Raw genomic sequence first — 20,880 nt, forward strand, 5'->3', positions numbered from 1 at the left:
GCTTCAGGACATTTACTGTGAACAGGGTGTGAGTGTCCCCGCTGACAGGTCCTCCACACACACACACATACACACACACACACACACACACACACCGTCCTGCTGCCACACACACTCACTGCAGCACCAAACATGGATTCATCCGCCGCTGAAAATAGTCCCAGCAGACGCTCTGTTTGCTCAAGTTTGTCTGATGAAGACGAGGGTGAGCAGCTGTCCTTCATGTAAACTGAAACTTGTAAAAATTATTGTGTTGCATATTTGTATAATATTTGTGTATTTTCATGTTGTTGTGTTCATGGATTGAACAAAGCACACCGAGCTGACGTGTAATCACTGGTTGGTCGGTCTTGGCTGTCAATCAAGGACCGTAATAAAGAGCATGTTCCTCAGATGATGAAGACTGAAACGTGATCCGTCATGACTGTTTGTCCTTCCTCTCGTCCAGCCCTGCAGGTCTGGCCGGCAGCCCCGTCATCTCCGACATCTCCTTGATCCGCCTCTCGCCCGCGGCCGTGGCGACCGGCGACTCCCCCTTCAGCCCGCCTCACCCGTACGTCAGCCCCCACATGGAGCAGTACCTGCGCTCGGTGCACGGCAGCCCCACCCTGTCCATGATCTCGGCGGCCCGAGGACTCAGCCCTGCCGACTGTAAGCTCTCGCCTCATCTCACTCTGCATGTCCTGATTGGTTTTCTCTGATCAGCTGATCGTCCGTGTGGCGTCTCTCTTTGCTCTGATCTGCTTAAAACGGGCTCAAAGCTGCACAAACTTTCCACCTTCAGGTCACATCATGGCTGCGTTTTGTGTTTTTTAGCAGGACGCTGAGTTAAACTCTGCAGTGAAGCCGAATGAAGCGACTGCTGGTTGCGACCTGCAGGTGTTTTCATACTGAGAGGGTCCTTTAAAAAAAGTCTGCGGCGGTCGATAAACCCCCCCCCCCCCGAAAAGAGCAGGACGCGATGACAAGTCTTTCCTCAGCGCTGAATTACAATAACAGATTGGAGCGCGGTGGCGGGGCTGATATAAATCTTCTTTTCCTGTCTGTCAGTGCTAATGTGGCGAAGCTTTTAAACTTAAATAAGCGGCAGCGGTGGCCATGATGAAGCCGTGCGAGAGGAAAGCGTACAGGAATGCAAATATCTCGCTGACAGACGAGGCCTCGGTTTGGAGAGGAGGCTGTTACGTGTTCCAGGCGACCTTTAGTTTTCCCCATAAACCTTCCACAGCTGACATTAGCGTTAGTATGACGTCCAGTCTTCACCTGGAGCTTCGGTGTTTGAATCGCGTTCGTTAAACGTACATCTTTTTACTGCACACACACATTCTCCACATCTTCGGCCTTTATCGTCCTCTTCCTCGTCAGTCTTTCAGGGTGGAAATTTGATCCTGTAAGGCAGAAATGAGGGCAGCGGCAGCATCGGCCCTCCTTTAGGCGGAGAGGCCGAATGTGGTCTGAAAGATCACTTAACTACAGGGCGAGGGGCGTTTGGTTTGCTCACCGGCGTCTTCAGGAGCAGATGGAGGGAGAGGAGGAGTGAGCACATTCATGCCTCACTCTGATTGGCCCTGACACTGAAAGCACTTTATTGACACCAGCACAGGCGAACCCAGAGACGAACACACGGCTGAACACAAACCCTCTGAGGAGGAAATGACATCATCACACAAACACAAAGCAAAAGGTGAAATTATGAGTTCAGAGCAGTACTTTGAAGTACACCAGGTTTTACTACGAAGGAGAAAATACTTTAATACTCCGAAACATTTCAGTGTCATTTTCATCCTCCAGCAGCGGTGGGGGGCGCGGGCACCCTCGCTCCATTCACAGATCTCCTCAGAGTGAGCCAGCACGGAGCAGGAATTCATCCCTCTCCCCCCTCTCCCCCCATCTCCCCCTCTCTCCCCCGCAGTGGCCCATGAGCATTTAAAGGAGCGTGGGTTGTTCGGCCTCCCGCCCCCCCCGGGGGCGAGCCCGGCCGAGTATTACCACCTGATGGCCAGTCACCGGAGCCCCTACAGCGAGCTGTTCATGCAGGGCGCCGGGTCCGCCGCGGGGGCTCACCTGTCCGACTACATCACCCCCATCGATGGTGAGTAACAGCTGTGAGAGCTTTTCAGGCTAAGTTAGCATTTAGCGGCTAAAGGAGCTGGTGGAGACCAAAAACAGAGCGAAATGTCAACTCATCATTGAACCTGACACGGCGGTGGCCTGTCAGAGGTCTGTGGTGATCCTGGTTGCACTGATTCTGCCCCCTAGTGGCCAAAAATATATGAACGCAGCTTCAAGGTGAAAATGTAGTTTTCGTGAATTTTGATGACAAACGTGTTCAAAGTCGAGCTGCAGGCAAGAAGATTTTTTGTGGCTAAAATGAGTCAGATTTACAGAGGTGGCGCTCGTTGTGACGGACGTCTGGAGGGCCGGAGGAAGCTGAGGAAGGTGAGTGTGAGGACAGGTCTATTTAGTGAAGGTCACATGAAGCAACACGTCCAGCGGGCAGGGGGCTTCCTCCCCAGCAGCCCACCTGGCTCCGGCCAATGAGCTGACGCTGATTAAGGAGAATGAGATTCCTCTCGGGTGGATGATGAAACAAAGATCACAGGAGAGGCGTATAAATAAAAAAGGCCTGTATACATTTTTCATGTCAAACAGCTTCAAACGCCTTCAGGTAGCCGCGCTGCGCTCCTGCCCGCTGACCCTGAGCCAGCACTTTTCCATAAACACCCAGGACTTATTGTGACATCTGCGGCGTCGGGCACGTTGCCTCGCAGCAGGTATATGTCACGGAACAAATGCCCACTTTGATCCGGCGCTTTGCTCTGCGCCTTAAAAGGGAAGTCGTGTCCGAGAAGAGACGGATGGCGGAGGGGAAGTCCTGGTGATGAACGCCAGAGAGCGCCGCGCCCTCCAGCTCCAGAGGGAAGTCAGCGGACGCTAAACCCTTGCACTTCCTGTTGGTCTGGTCTCACAGGATCACCGCGAAACACGGCGTGAACAGAGTAATCAGAGTACTTCACCTGGACTGTGCAGGCTCGTCGGAGGCCAAACTCACACCGCTGAGAGCGGCGGCAGGCTGCCAGCAGCGTGAAGACGTCCAGCCGGGCTCACTAAAGCTGTCAGAAGCGAACGCTGTGCAGGCGGCGAGGCCCAAACAAACGGCAGCGCCTTCAGTCGCTCTGTGAACCTGCTGGACGTCTTCATCCGCCAGCTGCAGTGCACAGACTGAGGAGGAAGAGGACAGCGCGCTGCAGTGCCTTGCTCAAAGGCAGAGGCAGACGGTCCCTCCTGTTGTCTTTAGCTGCAGCTGTGGCATCGTTTGAACCTGCAACCTTCTGGATTCAAACAGTTCAGTTACACACAGACCACAGTGACTCCGAGAGCCCGAGGGGCCGCACATACACACACACACGCGCGCACGCGCACACACACACACACACACACACACACACACACACACTCATTCACCCTCCGAATCACTCCACACACACTCACCCGCTCAGTGGCTGATATAAATCATGGGGGGGGGGCTGGCGAGTGAGTCGAGCCGAGCTTTTCCATTGGTCCATTTATCAGGGGAAGTGGCACATTAATAAACACGTCTCCCCAGAGGTGAGAGGAAGTAACAGAGATGAATACGCCCGCTGGTCGTCACCGCCAACAAAAAAAAAAAAACACACCTGATCCTCCACACCTGCCCCCCTCCCCCCTCCCTCCCCCGTGCCGTGCCGTCAGCCTGAGCTACATCTCAACTTCAACTGGTTAAATGTCCAAATTAGCGTCCCATGACAGCCCCCCCCCACGCTAACGTCTTTGATAATAAACATCCCGAGCTGAGACGTCCCTCGAGAAATGGACGTTGATGTTTTTCTCTTCTGTGGACGTGCTGTCTCATCATTCAGAGTCCATATGTCCCAGGATGAAGACGTCCCCCTCCTCCTCCTCTGGTCTCTAAGCAGATACCATTACCAGATTTGTAGCGGAGGACATTCTCAGAAACGACCTTTAGCCCTTCATTACGGGCCGCAGTGAAAGCAAACAGGCAGAATTTATCCTGCCTTCGTAGGAAGACGCTGACCGGGACAGAAAGTGAGACTTTGATCCACGCCAGATGCAGTTTGTCTCGGCGTGGAGCCCTGCAGGGACTGACGTGGTGTTTAAAGCGTTATGATGAAGGTCCACATGTCCTCACACAACTCTTTAATGTCTTAAAACCTGCATTGACATCCATGTTGGCCAGCGAGCCGTCCTCTTCTTCTTCTTCTGTTCTTTTGCTGGCGCGCTGCTACGTCTTTGCACATGGCCGCCACCAGCGGTGGAGCAGTGTGAAGCTGAGGGCAGAGCCCCTTTAATTTGTTAATGAACGATATTTGAGGAAAAAGCTTCGGATAAGATGATGTGGAGACGTCATTAGCAATATTAGCTAGCTCTGCTACTACAACCACACACACACACACACACACACACACACACACACACATTCATTTCATGCAAAGTGAGACAAAGTGAGACATTTGTTGGGACATTTGAGACTCGGAGTCGACTGAGGCGCCGAATATTTGACTTTCTGTGGGCCAAACCTTGTCTCCATCACCTCATACACAGATTATTATTTCCAGCTTCAGCCAATCACAAGCTGAAGCTGACTGTAGTTGTATTGATAATGCTAAAATTAGCCTCGTTAGCATAACTAATCAACAGTTAAAAGAAAAAACATATCAAAAGGCTCCCAAAAGTCACCAGAAGTGGCTGTTCAGTTGAGACGCAGAGTAGAGCAGGATCAATTAGTCGATTGATTGATTGATCGTCACTAAAATGTTCATTCTGTTCGTTATCAAACAGACATCAAACATTTTCTGCTTCTAGCTTCTGAATCTTTGCTTCTTTTCTGTTTCGTTTCATCCTAAACTGAACTTTGGATCAATGATCGTCACGTTTTAAAGACTAATTGATCAGAAGGAGCTCGAGGACGAACAGGAAGCTGCAGAGTTTCGGCGTGGGGACGAGTTTGTGTCTTGAGTCTTTGTCTGGTTTCCACTCTGAGCTGAGATCGATCCGATCGCTCTGCATACGTTTCCTCGCAGTCCAAATCAATTCTCTGTAAATTGGCCTCATTTAGCATCGTGAAGCTCAACCCGGACGCCCGATGTTTATCTGAAGTGATTACGGGGAATTATTGCGGGGAGATTGATTGGTTATGTCTGAATCTTAATGGGGTCGCCGTGTCAGAGGCTTAGGCGTCCAGGAGACACGAAGCACCAGAAAACGAGGAGCTGAGACAAAATGACGTGAGCTCAAACTCGTGAAACGTCCCGCTGAGACGCGGAAACGTCCTCTGCCAGCATCGCTGTCCCTCACCGAGCACGTCGCTCGCTGTATTGGCCGTGAGTCAATCTCATTGATCGGCTTGTTCTGCGTCCGTGGGGGTCGCGTGTCGCGGGGAGGCGACGGCAGCATCAATCACGCCGCCTCCGTCCTGAAATGACACGATCCAAAGAGGACGGCGAGGCGAGGAGTGACTCGTTAGATTTCAGGAATCATCCTTTTAGGACTGTTTAGCATCTCGCGGGGAGCGGAGACGTCCGCGGATCAGATTTGGGGGGACAGGGGTCACGACGGAGGACGTGCAGCATTTATCACCTCTGTCACATTAAAGCCGGCGGCGTTCAGGAGCTCATCTGTCAGGGACTATTTCCAGCGGCGGATGAATCCACATGTGGTGCTGTAGTGTGTGTTAGTGGCAGCAGGACGGCGTGTGTGTGGTCAGAGCTCACCTGTCGGCTCACCTGTGTGTCCGCAGTGTCGCGCTTCTCCAGCCCCAGACTGACGCCCCGGCTGAGCAGGAAGAGAGCTCTTTCCATCTCGCCGCTGTCGGACGCCAGCATCGACCTCCAGACGATGATCCGCACTTCGCCCAACTCGCTGGTCGCCTACATCAACAACTCGCGCTCCAGCTCGGCGGCCAGCAGCTCCTACGGACACCTGTCGGTCGGAGGCCTCAGGTAACTCACCTGCAGAGACAGCACACACTCTGTCTCAGTCTCATTCAGTTTTTCCTTTTCCTGTCCAACATCCTCATCTGTTTTCTTTCCTACCTTGACCATTCCTTTCTCAACTTCCTTCCCTGCTACCTAGTTTCCTTTCCTAGCCTCCTTTCTTTCACATAGCTCCTATTTTGCTTCCTGCTACCTACTTCCTTCTCTCCTTTCCTACTCCAACACGTCTCCTTCTTTGTCGCCTCAATTCCTTCCTTCCTTCTCTTTCACACCCTCTATGTTCTCTCCTGCTTCCTCCTTTCCTTCTCTACTTCCTTTTCCCTCCTCTCCTGCTTCCTCCTTCCCATGTCCTCCATTCGTCCCTCGTGGATCTGACCGTCTCACGTCCTCTTTGCTCCTTGCAGCCCGTCCTTCCCCTTCCCTCACCCCATCAACCCCGTGGCTTACCAGCAGCTCCTCTCCCAGCAGCGGGGGCTCAGCGCCTTCGGCCACACTCCGCCTCTGGTCCAGCCTCCGCCCCCCTTCTCCGCCCGTCAGCCGGGCCTCGGGCTCTCCTCGCTGCCCGCCTCCGCCCACAGCGACCTGTCGTCCAAGGTAAGAGGACGTGTTTAACGTGTCCTCATCTGGTCCTGATAAACAGAAGACAGCATGTCGTGTTAATTAACTTTACACTTAAAAATCTGTCAAATCTGGATTCTGGATTCTGTTAGCACACATCAGGACCAGGACCAGGACCAGGACCAGGACTTAGACGGTAGACATGAAGTGAATACCTATCACAGTCAAAAACAGTCAAAATTTAAAAAAATAAAATAAATTTAGATTTGGAAAAAAAAACTTTTCTGGAGAACTAACCCAGACACAATGCATGCTGGGACATAAATGCTAACAGGCTAACACCGTCCTTGAGGACACTGAAACAGGTGTCTCCTTCTCATCCTGTCAGTCAAATGACCTCAGACATTTTATTCACACATTCACTGAAATATCAACAAAGACTTTATTTCCCTTCAGTAAAACTCTGATTTAAATTTATTTACTTTATTCTTAAGCTTCATTTTGTTTTCATTGGTCAAACACAGGAAAGGTGGAGGTGACACGTCGAAGCCTTCAGGCCTCTGACGGATCATGAACTCAGCTTGGCATAAAATTTTAAAAGGAAATTTCAGGTGGATTCAGTCATTTTCCTTTTAAGATTGGCAGCTGCAGGCTTCCATACCATCAACCCTGAATCAAACCTGCAGAGTCTGGATTTTAAAACGCTTTTCAGTCCTTTATTGTTTATTTCTGCATCAGATTTTAACGCTGAGTCGTCTTTTTCCTCTCAGAACCTCAGCGGCGACTCGGCGGTCAGCAGCACGGTCGACCCCATGATCACCAAAAGGTCAAAGGTGAAGACCGAAGCAGAGGGACTGAGGCCGCTGTCTCCTGGTTCACCGGTACGAAACACGAAACTTTCACCAGAACAGATTTCTCTGATTCTGCGTCCTCAGAAGGGGACATTAAAAAAAGGTCCCCTAAAGAGGACGGCTGACGCTAAACGTTGTCGTCTGAGACAGTTCAGGAAACGAGGACCTTAATACTTCAAAATAAAACTTAAGCAGTTATTTTTCTTTCCAGTGTTTTAATGTTTTAAATGTCCAGTGAAGACAGTGTGTGGACTGAAGTCAGGGGGGACTTTTGGAAAGTTAGTAATGTTTGCGTCAGATAGGACATGTCTTTTGGACATTTGGGACATAATTGGAATGTAAGGACATCTGAGAGAAGTTTCAAAGTCAGATCATTGTCTTAAGAGAGGACAGTTTTGATTTGCGAGGACATTTTGTTCATTCCAGTCCCATCACAGGACACATGAAGACGGGTATGAAAGACAAATGGACAATAAGATAAGTTCAAAGGACTGAAAATGTGTCTTAAGACGGGCGATAAAATCAGGGGCCAGCAGAGCCTGCAGAGGACAGACGACTTTAAAGACAGTCCAGGCCACCTGAGCTTTGAGACGAAGCGTCTCTGGACAGCGAGGACACTTTAAAGAGGTCTTGACCCCCGTTAGTCATCCTCTGCGTCCTGGTCCACGATGGGGAGCCACGGTGACCCCCTTCTAAAAGACGTCTGGGAGAAAGAAAAAGTGGCGATGATGGGAGCTCCTCCTCTCGCTCCTCCTCTCGCTCCTCCTGCTCCTCTCGTTCCTCCTGCTCCTCCTCCTCCTCTCGCTCCTCTCGTTCCTCCTCCTCCTCTCACTCCTCCTGCTCCTCTCGCTCCTCCTCCTCCTCTCGCTCCTCCTGCTCCTCTCGTTCCTCCTGCTCCTCCTCCTCCTCTCGCTCCTCTTGTTCCTCCTGCTCCTCTTGCTCCTCCTCCTCCTCTCGTTCCTCCTGCTCCTCCTCCTCCTCTCGCTCCTCTCGTTCCTCCTGCTCCTCTCGCTCCTCCTGCTCCTCTCGCTCCTCCTCCTCCTCTCGCTCCTCCTGCTCCTCTCGTTCCTCCTGCTCCTCTCGTTCCTCTCGTTCCTCCTCCTCCTCTCGTTCCTCTTGCTCCTCTCACTCCTCTCGTTCCTCCTGCTCCTCTCGTTCCTCCTCCTCCTCTCGCTCCTCCTGCTCCTCTCGTTCCTCCTGCTCCTCTCGTTCCTCTCGTTCCTCCTCCTCCTCTCGTTCCTCCTCCTCCTCTCGTTCCTCCTGCTCCTCTCACTCCTCTCGTTCCTCCTGCTCCTCTCGCTCCTCTCGCTCCTCCTGCTCCTCTCGTTCCTCCTCCTCCTCTCGTTCCTCCTGCTCCTCTCACTCCTCCTGCTCCTCTCGTTCCTCTCGTTCCTCCTCCTCCTCTCGTTCCTCCTGCTCCTCTCACTCCTCTCGTTCCTCCTGCTCCTCTCGCTCCTCTCGCTCCTCCTGCTCCTCTCGTTCCTCCTGCTCCTCTCGCTCCTCTCGTTCCTCCTCCTCCTCTCGTTCCTCCTCCTCCTCTCGCTCCTCCTGCTCCTCTCGTTCCTCCTGCTCCTCTCATTCCTCTCGTTCCTCCTCCTCCTCTCGTTCCTCCTGCTCCTCTCACTCCTCTCGTTCCTCCTGCTCCTCTCGTTCCTCCTCCTCCTCTCGCTCCTCCTGCTCCTCTCGTTCCTCCTGCTCCTCTCGCTCCTCTCGCTCCTCCTGCTCCTCTCGTTCCTCCTGCTCCTCTCGCTCCTCTCGCTCCTCCTGCTCCTCGGCCGCTGTAAACTGTGCCGAGCACTTCATTTTCATGAAATATTGTTTCGGGCTTTATTGTCATCTGAGGAGCTTTTTCTCTCTTTTGACAAATTTGCGGCTCCTCCTCGATCGCGCGGCAGCTTTGGGCTTGATGCATGGGGACGGCGGGGCGCGCCGTCGTCTTGGGGCCACCAGAATTGATGAAGATAGCGTGCGTGGGGCGGACAAACATGCTGCAGTCAGCACTGTGTGTGTGTGTGTGTGTGTGTGTGTGTGTGTGTGTGTGTGTGTGTGAGAGGCGTACAGGAAGCCGGGTGGGACAAGCTGTGTGTCACTTCTGCATGTGTGCTCCTGTTTGAGGACAGTTTGGACGTTTAAGTAACGGCATGCACAGAGAGTGGAGGCGTCCTCGAGTGTCCAGAAAGAGAGGACATCCTTCATGAAAGTATAACAAACATTTAGGAAAGTGGAAATTTTTGACGAGTGATTCATGTCCCCTAAAGCGTCCTCCCTTTGTGGGACATCAAACGGTGAAAAGGTTTTTAACTTTGTGTCATTTTTGGAAACTTTCTTTGAGGTGAGACGTGATCCTTTGTGGACATTGTGGACAGCAGGAGGAGCAGGTTTCAGGTGCTTTTGGACAGCGAGTTTCGGACATTTTGAGACGTCCGAGCAGTTCCACCTGTCTCGGCCATGCAGACACACGCCGCTCACGTTGTGTTTGCTCCGTTAAGCCTCGCGCTGCTGATTAAAGGCCGCGGCGGCGGTAAACAGAGGTCACGTGTTGTTTGTGGTGGACGTTGTCAAAACAAATCCAGTCCAGCCTCTTTGACTTCAGCGGAGCACGATGGACTCGTGTCCTCTGGACTCTGTAATTTACAGCCTCTTGTGTTCGCATCATGAACAAACAGCTGAGAATGAGTCCAACAGCTGCGTCTCAGGGACTAAACTGTCCCCCACGGTGAGACACACCGGTCCAGTGATCCGTCTGATCTGGTTCTCCACAGAACCTTCACGGCAGCCTGCTGGACCTGAAGGACGATGCGGATCGAGACGAGTGCAAGCAGGAGCCGGAGGCGGTCTACGAGACCAACTGTCACTGGGAGGCCTGCAGCAAGGAGTACGACACCCAAGACCAGCTGGTCCACGTGAGTCTGTGTGTGTGTGTGTGTGTGTGTGTGTGTGTGTGTGTGTGTGTGTGTGTGTGTGTGTGTTGTTATACTATCAGTTACACACGAACTGCAGACTTAATCCTCCTAAAACAACACAACGGCCTGCAAAGATCAGCAGCCTCCAGCTTTAAGTTCACTTCCTGAAAGCGTTCTGAAGGTCCAGGCCGAGCTGGACTTGAGGTTCCTGGATCCTGGTCCGTTCAGTTCTTGCTGATGCTCGTCTGGACCTTCCTCAAACCGTCCTCAGTTGTTGTTTCCCATCGCAGCGAGCGCGGTGCCGTTTAAAGAGTCTTAAACATTCCTCGCTGGCAGTGAAGCAGAGAGAAGAGGGAGCGGGGTGAGGGATTAGAGCCGGGCTGGGGGGCCTGCCGGGGGGCTGGGGGCCTGCCGGGGGGCTGGGGGCCTGCCGGGGGGCTGGGGGGCCTGCCGGGGGGCTGCCGTCCATCATTCGTTGCACTTCACTCTTCTTTCTGTCTCTCATGAAGCGGCTCGCCGTCACCTCGCCTCGTTTACAGAGCTTAAAGCTCGTGTTGAAGGCTGGCCGACACGTCCTGATGCTTTGGTCCCTGTGAACAGATGAGGCTGCGGTCGAGGTCGTTACCAGCGAGATCGTTTTCCCCACATCTCCCATAAACTCGGTGACTTCCTCCCCTTGGCCTGGCGGCGCTCCGCTGGTTTTCTCTTCAGATTTGAAGGTAAACATGGAGGAAACCCGACAGATCGCGCTCTGCTCCCTCCTCTCTCGCTGTGATGCAGAATGCAGAGGAGGACGAGGTTGCCAGGTTTGGTCCCAGCGTTCCTGTTCAGAGACCAAAAACGCTGAAATACGACATTATTTTCCAACAAGTAGCTCCAGCACGACTCGCCCTCAAACCCGCGTTCAAAGACATGACACACAACCTGTGCGTCGCTTGGTTCCTGCTCAGAGCTGGGCTAGCCGTTTCCACCTGTTTCCAGTCTTTATGCTAAGCTAAGCTAAGCTAAGCACGGCTCGAGTCCAGCTTTGCGAACTGAAAGGAAGTGAATAAAAGCAATCTCCCAAAATGTTTAAAATAATTACACACAGAAACCAGAGAGGAAGAAAACTGAAAAACTGAATTTGATGAAGATAAATAACATTATGTAGCTCAATATATGATATTAAAGTCGACAGAGAGGACGAAGACATTTGTGCTTGAGTGAAACAGAGCTTTAATAATCCGAAGCGTCCGCAGTGTTTGGGTTTCTCTTTCTTCTGTCTTTCATTTGCTGCATAAAGAAACTTCGCTGCTAATTAGCAGAACTGCAACTCTTTTCCTGCCGCAGCGTCCTCTGAGCTTTAAACTGATGAGACGGATTTGTGCAGAGAAATCCTTCGGAGAACAACATGAGAGCCTCTTAGTGGACGACTCTCTGCAGAACAGGCTCATTTCTGCGTGTGTGTGTCCCACAGCACATCAATAATGACCACATCCACGGCGAGAAGAAGGAGTTCGTGTGCCGCTGGGACGACTGTTCGCGGGAGCAGAAGCCCTTCAAAGCTCAGTACATGCTGGTGGTTCACATGCGCCGACACACAGGGGAGAAGCCACACAAGTGCACGGTGGGTAACGGATGGCCTCGGCGCCCCCGCGGGCCCCGACGGGCCCCTGGAGGCGGCGCTTGCATGCACACACACACACACACACAATCACCCCTGGGATGGCAGGATTGAAGATGTCTTTCTTCTTCTACTCATTGCAGATTATATAAATACATTCGTCTTCCAGCAGCTGTGGTTTGGTTTGTGGAGACATTGAGAGTTAAATCACCTCCAGGTTGAAAAATTCTGATTCTGCTGCACGTTTTGACTTCTCTCTGAAGTTCTGCAGGTTCATGAGCAGCAGGCTGATTCATGTGACGTCATGTCGGTCTAAAGCGTTAAGATGTCACAAACGAACGCTCCTGTCTGACGGCTGAGGCTCGGGAGGCGTCGCAGCGAGCAGGCTAACAGCTCTTCTTCTCTGCTCCTCTGCAGTTCGAGGGCTGTGCGAAGGCCTACTCCCGTCTGGAGAACCTCAAAACTCACCTGCGCTCGCACACCGGGGAGAAACCGTACGTCTGCGAGCACGAAGGCTGCAACAAAGCCTTCTCCAACGCCTCGGACCGAGCCAAACACCAGAACCGGACCCACTCCAACGAGGTACACCTCCGCCCACCTTCACTGAGCTCCGCCCACCTCATGGCGGCGAGTAGAAATGAAACCTGGCAGCGTTTCAGAAACCTCGCTGCTTATCCATCACACACAAACGCACACACACACACATGCACACACACCTGCACGCTCACACTCACTGCATGCTATGCTAAAGCTAACGCCGGCACAGCTCCCCAAAGCGTCCACTTCCTGTTGGTTTGCTTGTGTTGGCCTGTAGAGGAGGCGTTTTAAAGCTCCTGTGGGGAAAATCTGTGATTCATTCTTCAAATTCATCCTGATGTTTTGTTTCTGTTTGAGGAAAATGATGAAATTTAGATGATCATTGATCTTTGAGCTGATTCAGGCCTTCAGGTTCAGATCGGTCGACTGCAGCATCCCCTTCAGAAATGTTCAGATCACACTGAGAGCTTTGAAATGTTGAGTCTGGACTCAGAGGTCATTGTGAAACTGAACGTTTGAGTCACCAGCTGTGATCGATCTGTGTATTTCCTGCAGAAACCCTACGTATGTAAGATCCCCGGCTGTACGAAGCGCTACACAGACCCCAGCTCCCTCAGGAAGCACGTGAAGACGGTCCACGGCCCGGAGGCCCACGTCACCAAGAAGCAGCGCAGCGAGCTGCCGCCGAGGCCGCCGGCGCCCCGGGAGAACGGCGAGAACGAGACGGGCAGTAGAGAGAAAATCCAGAGGGAGGACAAGATTTCAGACAGCAGCTCCCCCAGAGGCAGGGAGGACTACCTGCACGTCAAATCCATCAAGGCGGAGAACTCTGTGGTAAGATGTGATCAGCCGTGAAGGGAACAGACTGAGGTTGTTAACGCTGCCTGCTAACTGCACTTTACCGCCTTTTGTTCTGACAACTACAACTCTCTGTCCTCACCTTTCCATTTCTCTCCCTCCTCTGACTTTCCTAACGGACAGACTTTGCTAAGGTGAGCTCACCTGTGGCTTATTACGCCATCTTTCACACCATCTGTTGCCGTCCTTTAACGCCATTTTGCTCCATCAAATCTACAGTTTAATTCACTCCATTCTGACCACAAAGGGACGAAATCACGTTGATGAGCCGCGGGCTGAACTTTTGGAACCAAACTGATGTTGTATGAACTCAGTCCTTCATTTCATCATCGGCTGCAGCAGGATCTGGCTCTCACACTGCATGTCATCCATGACACCGCGTACGTCACTTATCCTTCACACAGCCAGTTAAACCTGCAGCGGAGACCCATCAACGCACGTCAGAGCCCGGACGTGATGAAAGCCAAAGCAGGATTAATATTCAAACACTGGGAATTGGTTTTGGCGCTCTGTGCAAACAGAGCCAACGATCAAGCTGTGATCAAGAGCAGCGAATATATTAGAGTGTGAAGCGAGGCCGGTCAGGGCTCATTCGCTGCGATGCATTGTTCAAGAGAGAGATGTGGAGGGTGACTCGTGTTGACTGCTGCAGAATATTCAGGAAATGAGTGCAGAGGATGTCAAATCATGAGCCTGACAATAAAAATATTAGATCATTTCTTCAACAGAGTGATTTTCAGGTTAAATATAAGATGTGCAGGTGAAAGAGAAGAAAGCTCGCAGGCTTTTCGGTGTAAAACTGAAGCCAATCACTGCGAGCACCTCCATGTTCAACACGCCTCCACCCTCACAGCCGAGTTTGTGAAGACAGAAACGTGATCACATCTTGTGATGATTGGTCTGGCGCTCTGGCTCGGGCTCAAGCAGCCTTTCATCCTGCCCATTTCTAATTCACAGACAGACTAAGACAGCCTGTAATCTGTGGTGCACCCCCACCTCTTCACCCCATCCCAGAAAACACTCATTATTTACAATTAAGCTGGGGGAGGATAAAAGATTCAATGATTCACTGTTCTTCGTGCCATGTTAGCCTCTGTTCCACTTTTGTTCTGCTGAGAAAAACTGTTTTTTTAGGACAAACAGTCTTTTCTGCTTCACTCAATGCTCTTTTTTATCTCGTCCTCTTCTTTCCATCTGCTCCATCGCTCTGTCCAGATGTATCAGTCCAGCCCTGGCGGTCAGTCATCATGTAGCAGCGAACCATCACCACTTGGCAGCGCCACCAACAATGACAGTGGAGTAGAAATGGCGGCGCACAGCGGGGGAAGCCTGGGGGACCTCAGCACCCCGGACGACCTGCCCTTCGTGGAGTCCTTAGGCTGTGAAGACTCCACCGGTGGGGTCGCGGTGGTGGGTCTCCACCTCCGAAAGCAGTTCGGCACCAGCCAACGCCTGGAGCATCTTAAGAAGGAGAAGCTGAAGACCGTGAGGGACTCGTGTCGGTGGGCCAGCAACCCAAAGCCCCCGGCCCTCGGCACGAAGCTCCCACCCATACCAGCAAGTGGTGAGTCGAGTTCATTGAGTTTCTGACCCCCAGAGGTCAGAAAACTCCACGACTAGCTCTGAATATAAGAAGCCAACCAACGTTCACTCTTCTTTTTGCTCTGCTTTGGTCTCCACCAACTCTTGAGATGAATATCTGACTGTTTAGCTGCTAATGTTCCCCGTTAGCTAAATGCTAGATGCAGCACAATGCTAAAAACATTGTGCTGCATCTAGAAAAACAGCTTTTAGACTAAAGGTCTAAAAGCTGCTGAACTGGTGAAAAACTAAGTGTCCAACATTTTCATCTGTTCCTTCACAGGGTCCCTCCTGGAGAGTCCAAGTATGGGTGGTGGTCTGATGTCCTTCCCTGGTTCTGGCTTTGGTGATCTGAGCTCTGGTAAAATGACTCTGCTGGAAAACCTTTCAGAGCGCCGTGACAGCACCTCCAGTACCCTGAGCTCAGTGTACACCCTCAGCCGCCGCTCCTCAGGCATCTCCCCTTGCTACTCAAGTCGGCGCTCAAGCCAGGCATCGCAGTTCGGTGCAAACCGTCCCAGCAACCTTAGCTCTGCCGACTCCTATGACCCCATCTCTGCTGACATCTCCCGTCGATCCAGTCAGACCAGCCAGTGTGGGGGAAGCAGCGGAGGAGCGGGAGGGTATGGGGGAAGGGGTTTACCCAGCCCCCTCAGCCTGACGCCAGCCCAGCACTACCGCCTGAAGGCGAAATATGCTGCTGCCACTGGAGGTGCACCGCCTACGCCTCTTCCATACATGGACCAAATGTGTCTGAAGACCCACACAGCCCTGTACAGCGACTCCCAAGAATCCTCCACCACCACCAAAATACCATCCAGGCAGTACAGCAGCTACATCACGCGGAGTCTGATGCCCCATGAGGTCCCGTCTAACATCCCCCGCAGAGCCAGTGACCCTGTGAGACGCGTGGCTGCAGATCATCTCAGCCAGCCACAAATGCACCGCTACAACAGCATGGGCACGCTGAGTGGAGGCGTGACCATGCAGCCCCACCCGCCTCCTGCAGCAGATCGCCAACATTCATCCCAGCAAGGCTGCCTGAGATCAGATGGTAGTCCCCACCGCTACCCTTACAGCCTGAGGCCTCCCAGCATCTCAGAGAATGTCACCATGGAGATGATAACGGGTGATATCTCTGAGGAGGACCTGCTGCTGCCTGACCTCAGCACTGACAACCGAGACACAGCCAACAGAGTGCCAACCAGTCAACAAATTTTCCAAGGACCCCCCAGTCTCCAGCAGCAGGTGTACTACCAGAGAAGGATGGCCATGGTGAACACCAACATGAACTTATCTCGTCAGGTTTTGGCCTCCAGCACAAGTCCTGGGCAGCAACAGCACCTGTGTCCATCTTCACCGAGCAGCAGCAAGGCCCATGCAAGTGTTCAGTGGAACAAAGTCTCGTTAGATGCCAGCCAGAACATCTCCACACCGCAGGTCCAAGGGAACCTGGCTGTCCTCCAGCAAAACCAGAACTTTGGATGTTTTCACAACAATTTGAGCTCCGACCAGCAGATGATTGAAAACCTTGTTAACTCAACACAGCAGAGATCCAGACAGATGAATGCTGAACCAGGAGCAAACTGCCTCCAGCAGCAGAGGTTCCAGCAGCTCAATGAAGGAATGAGTTCTGAGTACAGGTTCAGTGAAAGCATCCGTCCCTATGACAAGAACGGTAACACCACAGCAGCCATGCTAAGCCCCACGTGCAAACAGGAGCCGGTGGACATGGACACTGCTGACACGCACTTTGCTGATGCTGGATTTCAGCCTGTGCAAGTTAAAACTGAAGACTGTGATGGACTAATCATGATTTCAGATCAGCAGAACTGCAACATGACCTCCCAGTATCCTTTGCAAACTGGGAATCAGAGCCATCTCCAACCAAAGCCACCAACTGCACCTAAATCTGTAAACAGGCACCTTTCGGGGCACCCGAGTAATGCTAACCCGGACGTTGCCTCCAAATTATCCAGTGGTGGTGGTTTAGGACTTCACTGCAGCGATGGCGGTGGTGACAATGCCTTGTACTACATCGGGCAGATTCAAGTATTTGAACCCAGCGGGAACTTGGACCATCCTGTTTCTCCTGTGGTGGTTGTTCCTCCTTTTGAAAACGAAGCCAACAGTTCAGGCGACCACGAGGTGTCCAGACCTGCAGACTGTAACGCAGCACTGGAGCAGGCGCAGATAGACTTTGACAGCATGCTGGACGACGGGGACCACTCCAGCCTCATGTCTGGAACGCTGAGTCCAGGTCTGCTCCAGAGCCTGTCCCAGAGCTCCTCTCGCCTCACGACGCCCAGGAACTCGGTCACGTTGCCCGCTGTGCCGGTGGCGACGGGGAACATGGCCATTGGGGACATGAGCTCGCTGCTGACCGCTCTGGCAGAAGAGAGCAAGTTCCTGGACTTGATGTCGTAGCTCCAACGTGTTTGCAAAACTCCTGATGCACAAAAAATATTCAGTGATTTGATTGTGTGCCAAAAAGGCGACTCTTCTTTTCTTGTACAGTCTCATTTGTTCATTATTTAAAATGGCCATTTTCTATACTTATTAAAAGCCATATTTTTGTTTGTTTGTTTGCCTTAGCTCATAAATATGATGTAAACAACAGTTGTTATGCAGGTCTGGAGTGACATCAGTCTTCTAAGTGCCTGGCTCAGCCAACACATATGCATGTTGTGCGTATGATTACATCTGAAGTGTGTAAATTCAACCAGGTCGTTACCTGATGCGACATGTTTGGAACGTACCATCACCAACAGCTGGTTTTACACTGTAAACGACTGGAGCTGAGCTTCCTGCTGGAGGACGACTTCACAGTCGAGTCTTCAGCGAGCCAATGTTTGATGCCACTGACGTTAACTGTGACGTCATCAGAGGCTTGATTTGAGGCTGAATCATGAACCCATGGAGACGCCGGTTGTGCTCCGGCAGCGAGAAGAGAAACAGACTTTTCTCTTTTGGACATTATTGGACAGTTTGTTCTGCTGGATGAATGTAAATATCATTTGTACATTTTTAAAGAAATACAAAATCGACATTGATTTTTTTAAACAGTCACTGTTTGTGTCGTTCTTCATTCTGATGTTTGAGGTCCTGAAAATATGTTTCTGACTTCCTTTAAAAGGAAACTTTTCACGTCATCACAACGTTGTTTATCCTCATAAACTGCAGCAAGTCACCATCAGGGCTGTTTCCAGATCTGGTTCAGGTTTGGTTGCTGGGTCAGGATCAGGTAAAGGTCATTTTCGGGGTTAGAGAAGAAGAACCACCACGTCCACCAGAGCAGGAAATAGAGATGAAGGTTTGTTCATCCTCGTGTTCGCTCCACTCGATCAGGTGTTGGTAAATACGTTGTACGTCGAGAGCTGCAATTTAAAAACTGATCAAGAGAAATGAAACATCTGACAGTTTGCTGCTTTTCCTTCTCACATACGAGCGTAAACAAAACAAAACCTCGAACTCTAGTTTCCACCAAACGGTCGATCGGATCGATCAAAGCTGAAAGTAATCAGCAGCTGATGCGCCGTCATCTCCGGCTTCTTCCTGTCCTTCTCATCGGTCCGTCCCTCCATTGAGGGAGTCGAGTGTTGATCGCTTCAATAATTCAACAACAGAACTTCTGCCTTTGAAGCCACGTTCCTGCGCTCTTTGCCGACGACGCACTTTCCTCAAACCTTTCCTGCTGAATGTCAGAGCGCCACACATTAAGACTTTGCACGACCTCTTTCAAGGCGGCTTTGAAATAACTTCCCCTGACCTCGTCTTACCTCGCCGGCAAGAGCGGGCTTGACATAATGTAAATCCTCACTCGGAGGCTGATGAAAAAGGACGCTAACAGGAGGGGAAAAGGCGAGACGTGAGCAGAGCGGCTGCTGCTGCCGCCGTTAGCTCGTGTGTACTTCAATATTAGCTCTGACAGAGCGGCCCAGAGGACGCAGCTGCTGAAACCACATAAAACAAAGCAGCCGAGAGGAGCGGGAGGTTCCGGGGACGCGGCGCTCGGCGTCGGCGAGAGGAACAAATGATTTTAGTCTGTCAGGGAATTCAGCCGAGGATACGTTTGATCTGGAGTTTGTGATTGCTTTTGCCAACGGGATTCCTTATTCTCTCAGAGATGTGAAGTGGGAGAGAAAATAGCCCCGGGCTGTGAAATCCAACCAGGCTCCGAACAAGAGGTGGAGATAAGACGTGCAAAGATCGCACATTAGCAGCACCTTCATTTATTGATGGAGATAACGGAGGGAGAAAGATGAAAGACGGGCTTCAGCGCCGGGCCAGTGAGCTCATGGATTATGAATTCAAGGTAGAAATCATGGAAGTGGAATGGAAGTAAACCCAAACAGGGTGATGGTCGAGCGGAGAGTCAGTGAGCCTTCGGTAAAGGTCAAAGGTCAAGACGGCGAGCATGTCGACGAATCAGACAGATCAAACTTCTGTTTATGAATTTCGGACATTTATCAAGCTCTGCTGGTTCCATTCGTCTGAGAAACCATCCAGTGCTTTGAACTGTGGTGGAGGCAAAGAGCGAATGAACGCCACAAAACGCCGTCAAGCACCAAAAAAAGTCATTTCCTGATTTCTATGTGCTTCAGTTAGCTTGATGTGAAAACACATCAGAGGAACATCTCGTCTGTTATCAGACACATTCAGAGCTCGGGTTCACACTCAGCGAGGACGCAGAAAAGACAAAAAGCTTGATCTGTGCACTATTTTCCCACAATGCAATGCACACGGGCGACCCTCATATTAAAAAGAGCAACATCACAGCAGAATAAACAAGTTTGCGCTTCTGCAGAACTCACTCATTTACATGATTTTAAAGCGTAAAGTTCTGTATAATTATGGTCACAATGAACTGTGAGCCTCAGCCACCGCCCCAGCTCCACCCACGCTCCACCCACGCTCCACCACTTCAACATTCGTCATGTATTTCACTAACACCTTTATTTTATCATCTTTTCCTGAAGGGAATCCACCACCTGGAGTGTTTGTCAGGGAGCTTTATTTTGAAAGTCTAACTGGGTGTACCATTAATTTAACCTGACCACAGAAGAAGAACATGACGTGACACTGACACCGTGGACCAGCGGGTCTATCACACGCTTTGACAGGTGATTTCCTGTTCGTTTAAAATGGCGTACTGATTGATAAGTGATTGATAACTTTTTTCACTTTTTTTTTGTTCGCGGACTCGTGAAAGTTCATCCTGGAAACAGTCGGACAGAAACACTGCTCCACTAAAGACCCTCTCACCTGCTTCCTCCAGGGCTTTCGACCGCGCTCGGGTCTTCCCCAGCAGATGACGCTCGCTCCGTCATCATGGAGGCGCTCAGGTTGGCGTCAAACTCCATCTGCAGAGGAAGACCGTGACACGTGGTTAAGTTTTTTTTAAGGTAAAGCCAGGTCTTACAGGTAATTCACTCTTCTTCTACTCATTTAACTCAAGCCGCCGGCGGCTCGGCGTTCTGTGCGGTCAGCCGCTGAGTCGCCGCCGCCCAAACCGCCACTGTGACGAGATGGAAAGCGACGGTTCGGCCTTGACGGCTCAATTACGGCCGTGACAGCGGAGGCGCAGCTCTGACCTCCACCTCCCTCTTCCTCGCGATGACACCGCGTCCCATCAGCACATGATGGCGTTATTATCACGCGTGTGACAGCGCGGCGCGGCCGGATCCCTCCTGCAGCTCGCCGTGTCAGCGGGATGATGGATAGTGCTCTGCAGGCACTGATGCCTCATTCATTTCTATTAGACTAATATGGAAATCCCCTCCAGAGTTCAGCCGCTGCCTCCTGAAGCTGCGACGTTCATTTATGAATCAATTTCAGCAGCTTCTGGTCAAACTGGCAGCTGAGGAGTCTGTCTGTCTCCATTTGTTTGTGCCTGCAGACGATCACGAATCACAGAGAGTCAAGCATCGCTGCACAGCAGAAGACGACTGCGGAGACATCCAGCTGAACTCAAAGGGCATTGAAACCATCAGCAG

The 20,880-nt window shown here is 51.6% G+C and overlaps 1 protein-coding gene across 1 annotated transcript; it reads left to right on the top strand.

Annotated features, from left to right (window-relative positions):
• The first annotated feature begins 448 nt into the window (after nucleotides 1-448).
• LOC139327980 (zinc finger protein GLI2-like) lies at nucleotides 449-17,684 on the top strand. The gene is made up of 11 exons (XM_070958068.1): nucleotides 449-651; nucleotides 1,913-2,092; nucleotides 5,798-5,999; nucleotides 6,398-6,587; nucleotides 7,322-7,432; nucleotides 10,165-10,305; nucleotides 11,762-11,911; nucleotides 12,326-12,490; nucleotides 13,001-13,279; nucleotides 14,519-14,867; nucleotides 15,168-17,684. The coding sequence occupies exons 1-11, from the start codon at nucleotides 570-572 to the stop codon at nucleotides 17,309-17,311; spliced, it is 3,993 nt and encodes a 1,330-aa protein (XP_070814169.1). The 5' UTR covers nucleotides 449-569; the 3' UTR covers nucleotides 17,312-17,684.
• Nucleotides 17,685-20,880: the final 3,196 nt, after the last annotated feature.

Source organism: Chaetodon trifascialis, chromosome 24 (genome assembly GCF_039877785.1).
Source record: "Chaetodon trifascialis isolate fChaTrf1 chromosome 24, fChaTrf1.hap1, whole genome shotgun sequence".
Taxonomy (NCBI): domain Eukaryota; kingdom Metazoa; phylum Chordata; class Actinopteri; order Chaetodontiformes; family Chaetodontidae; genus Chaetodon; species Chaetodon trifascialis.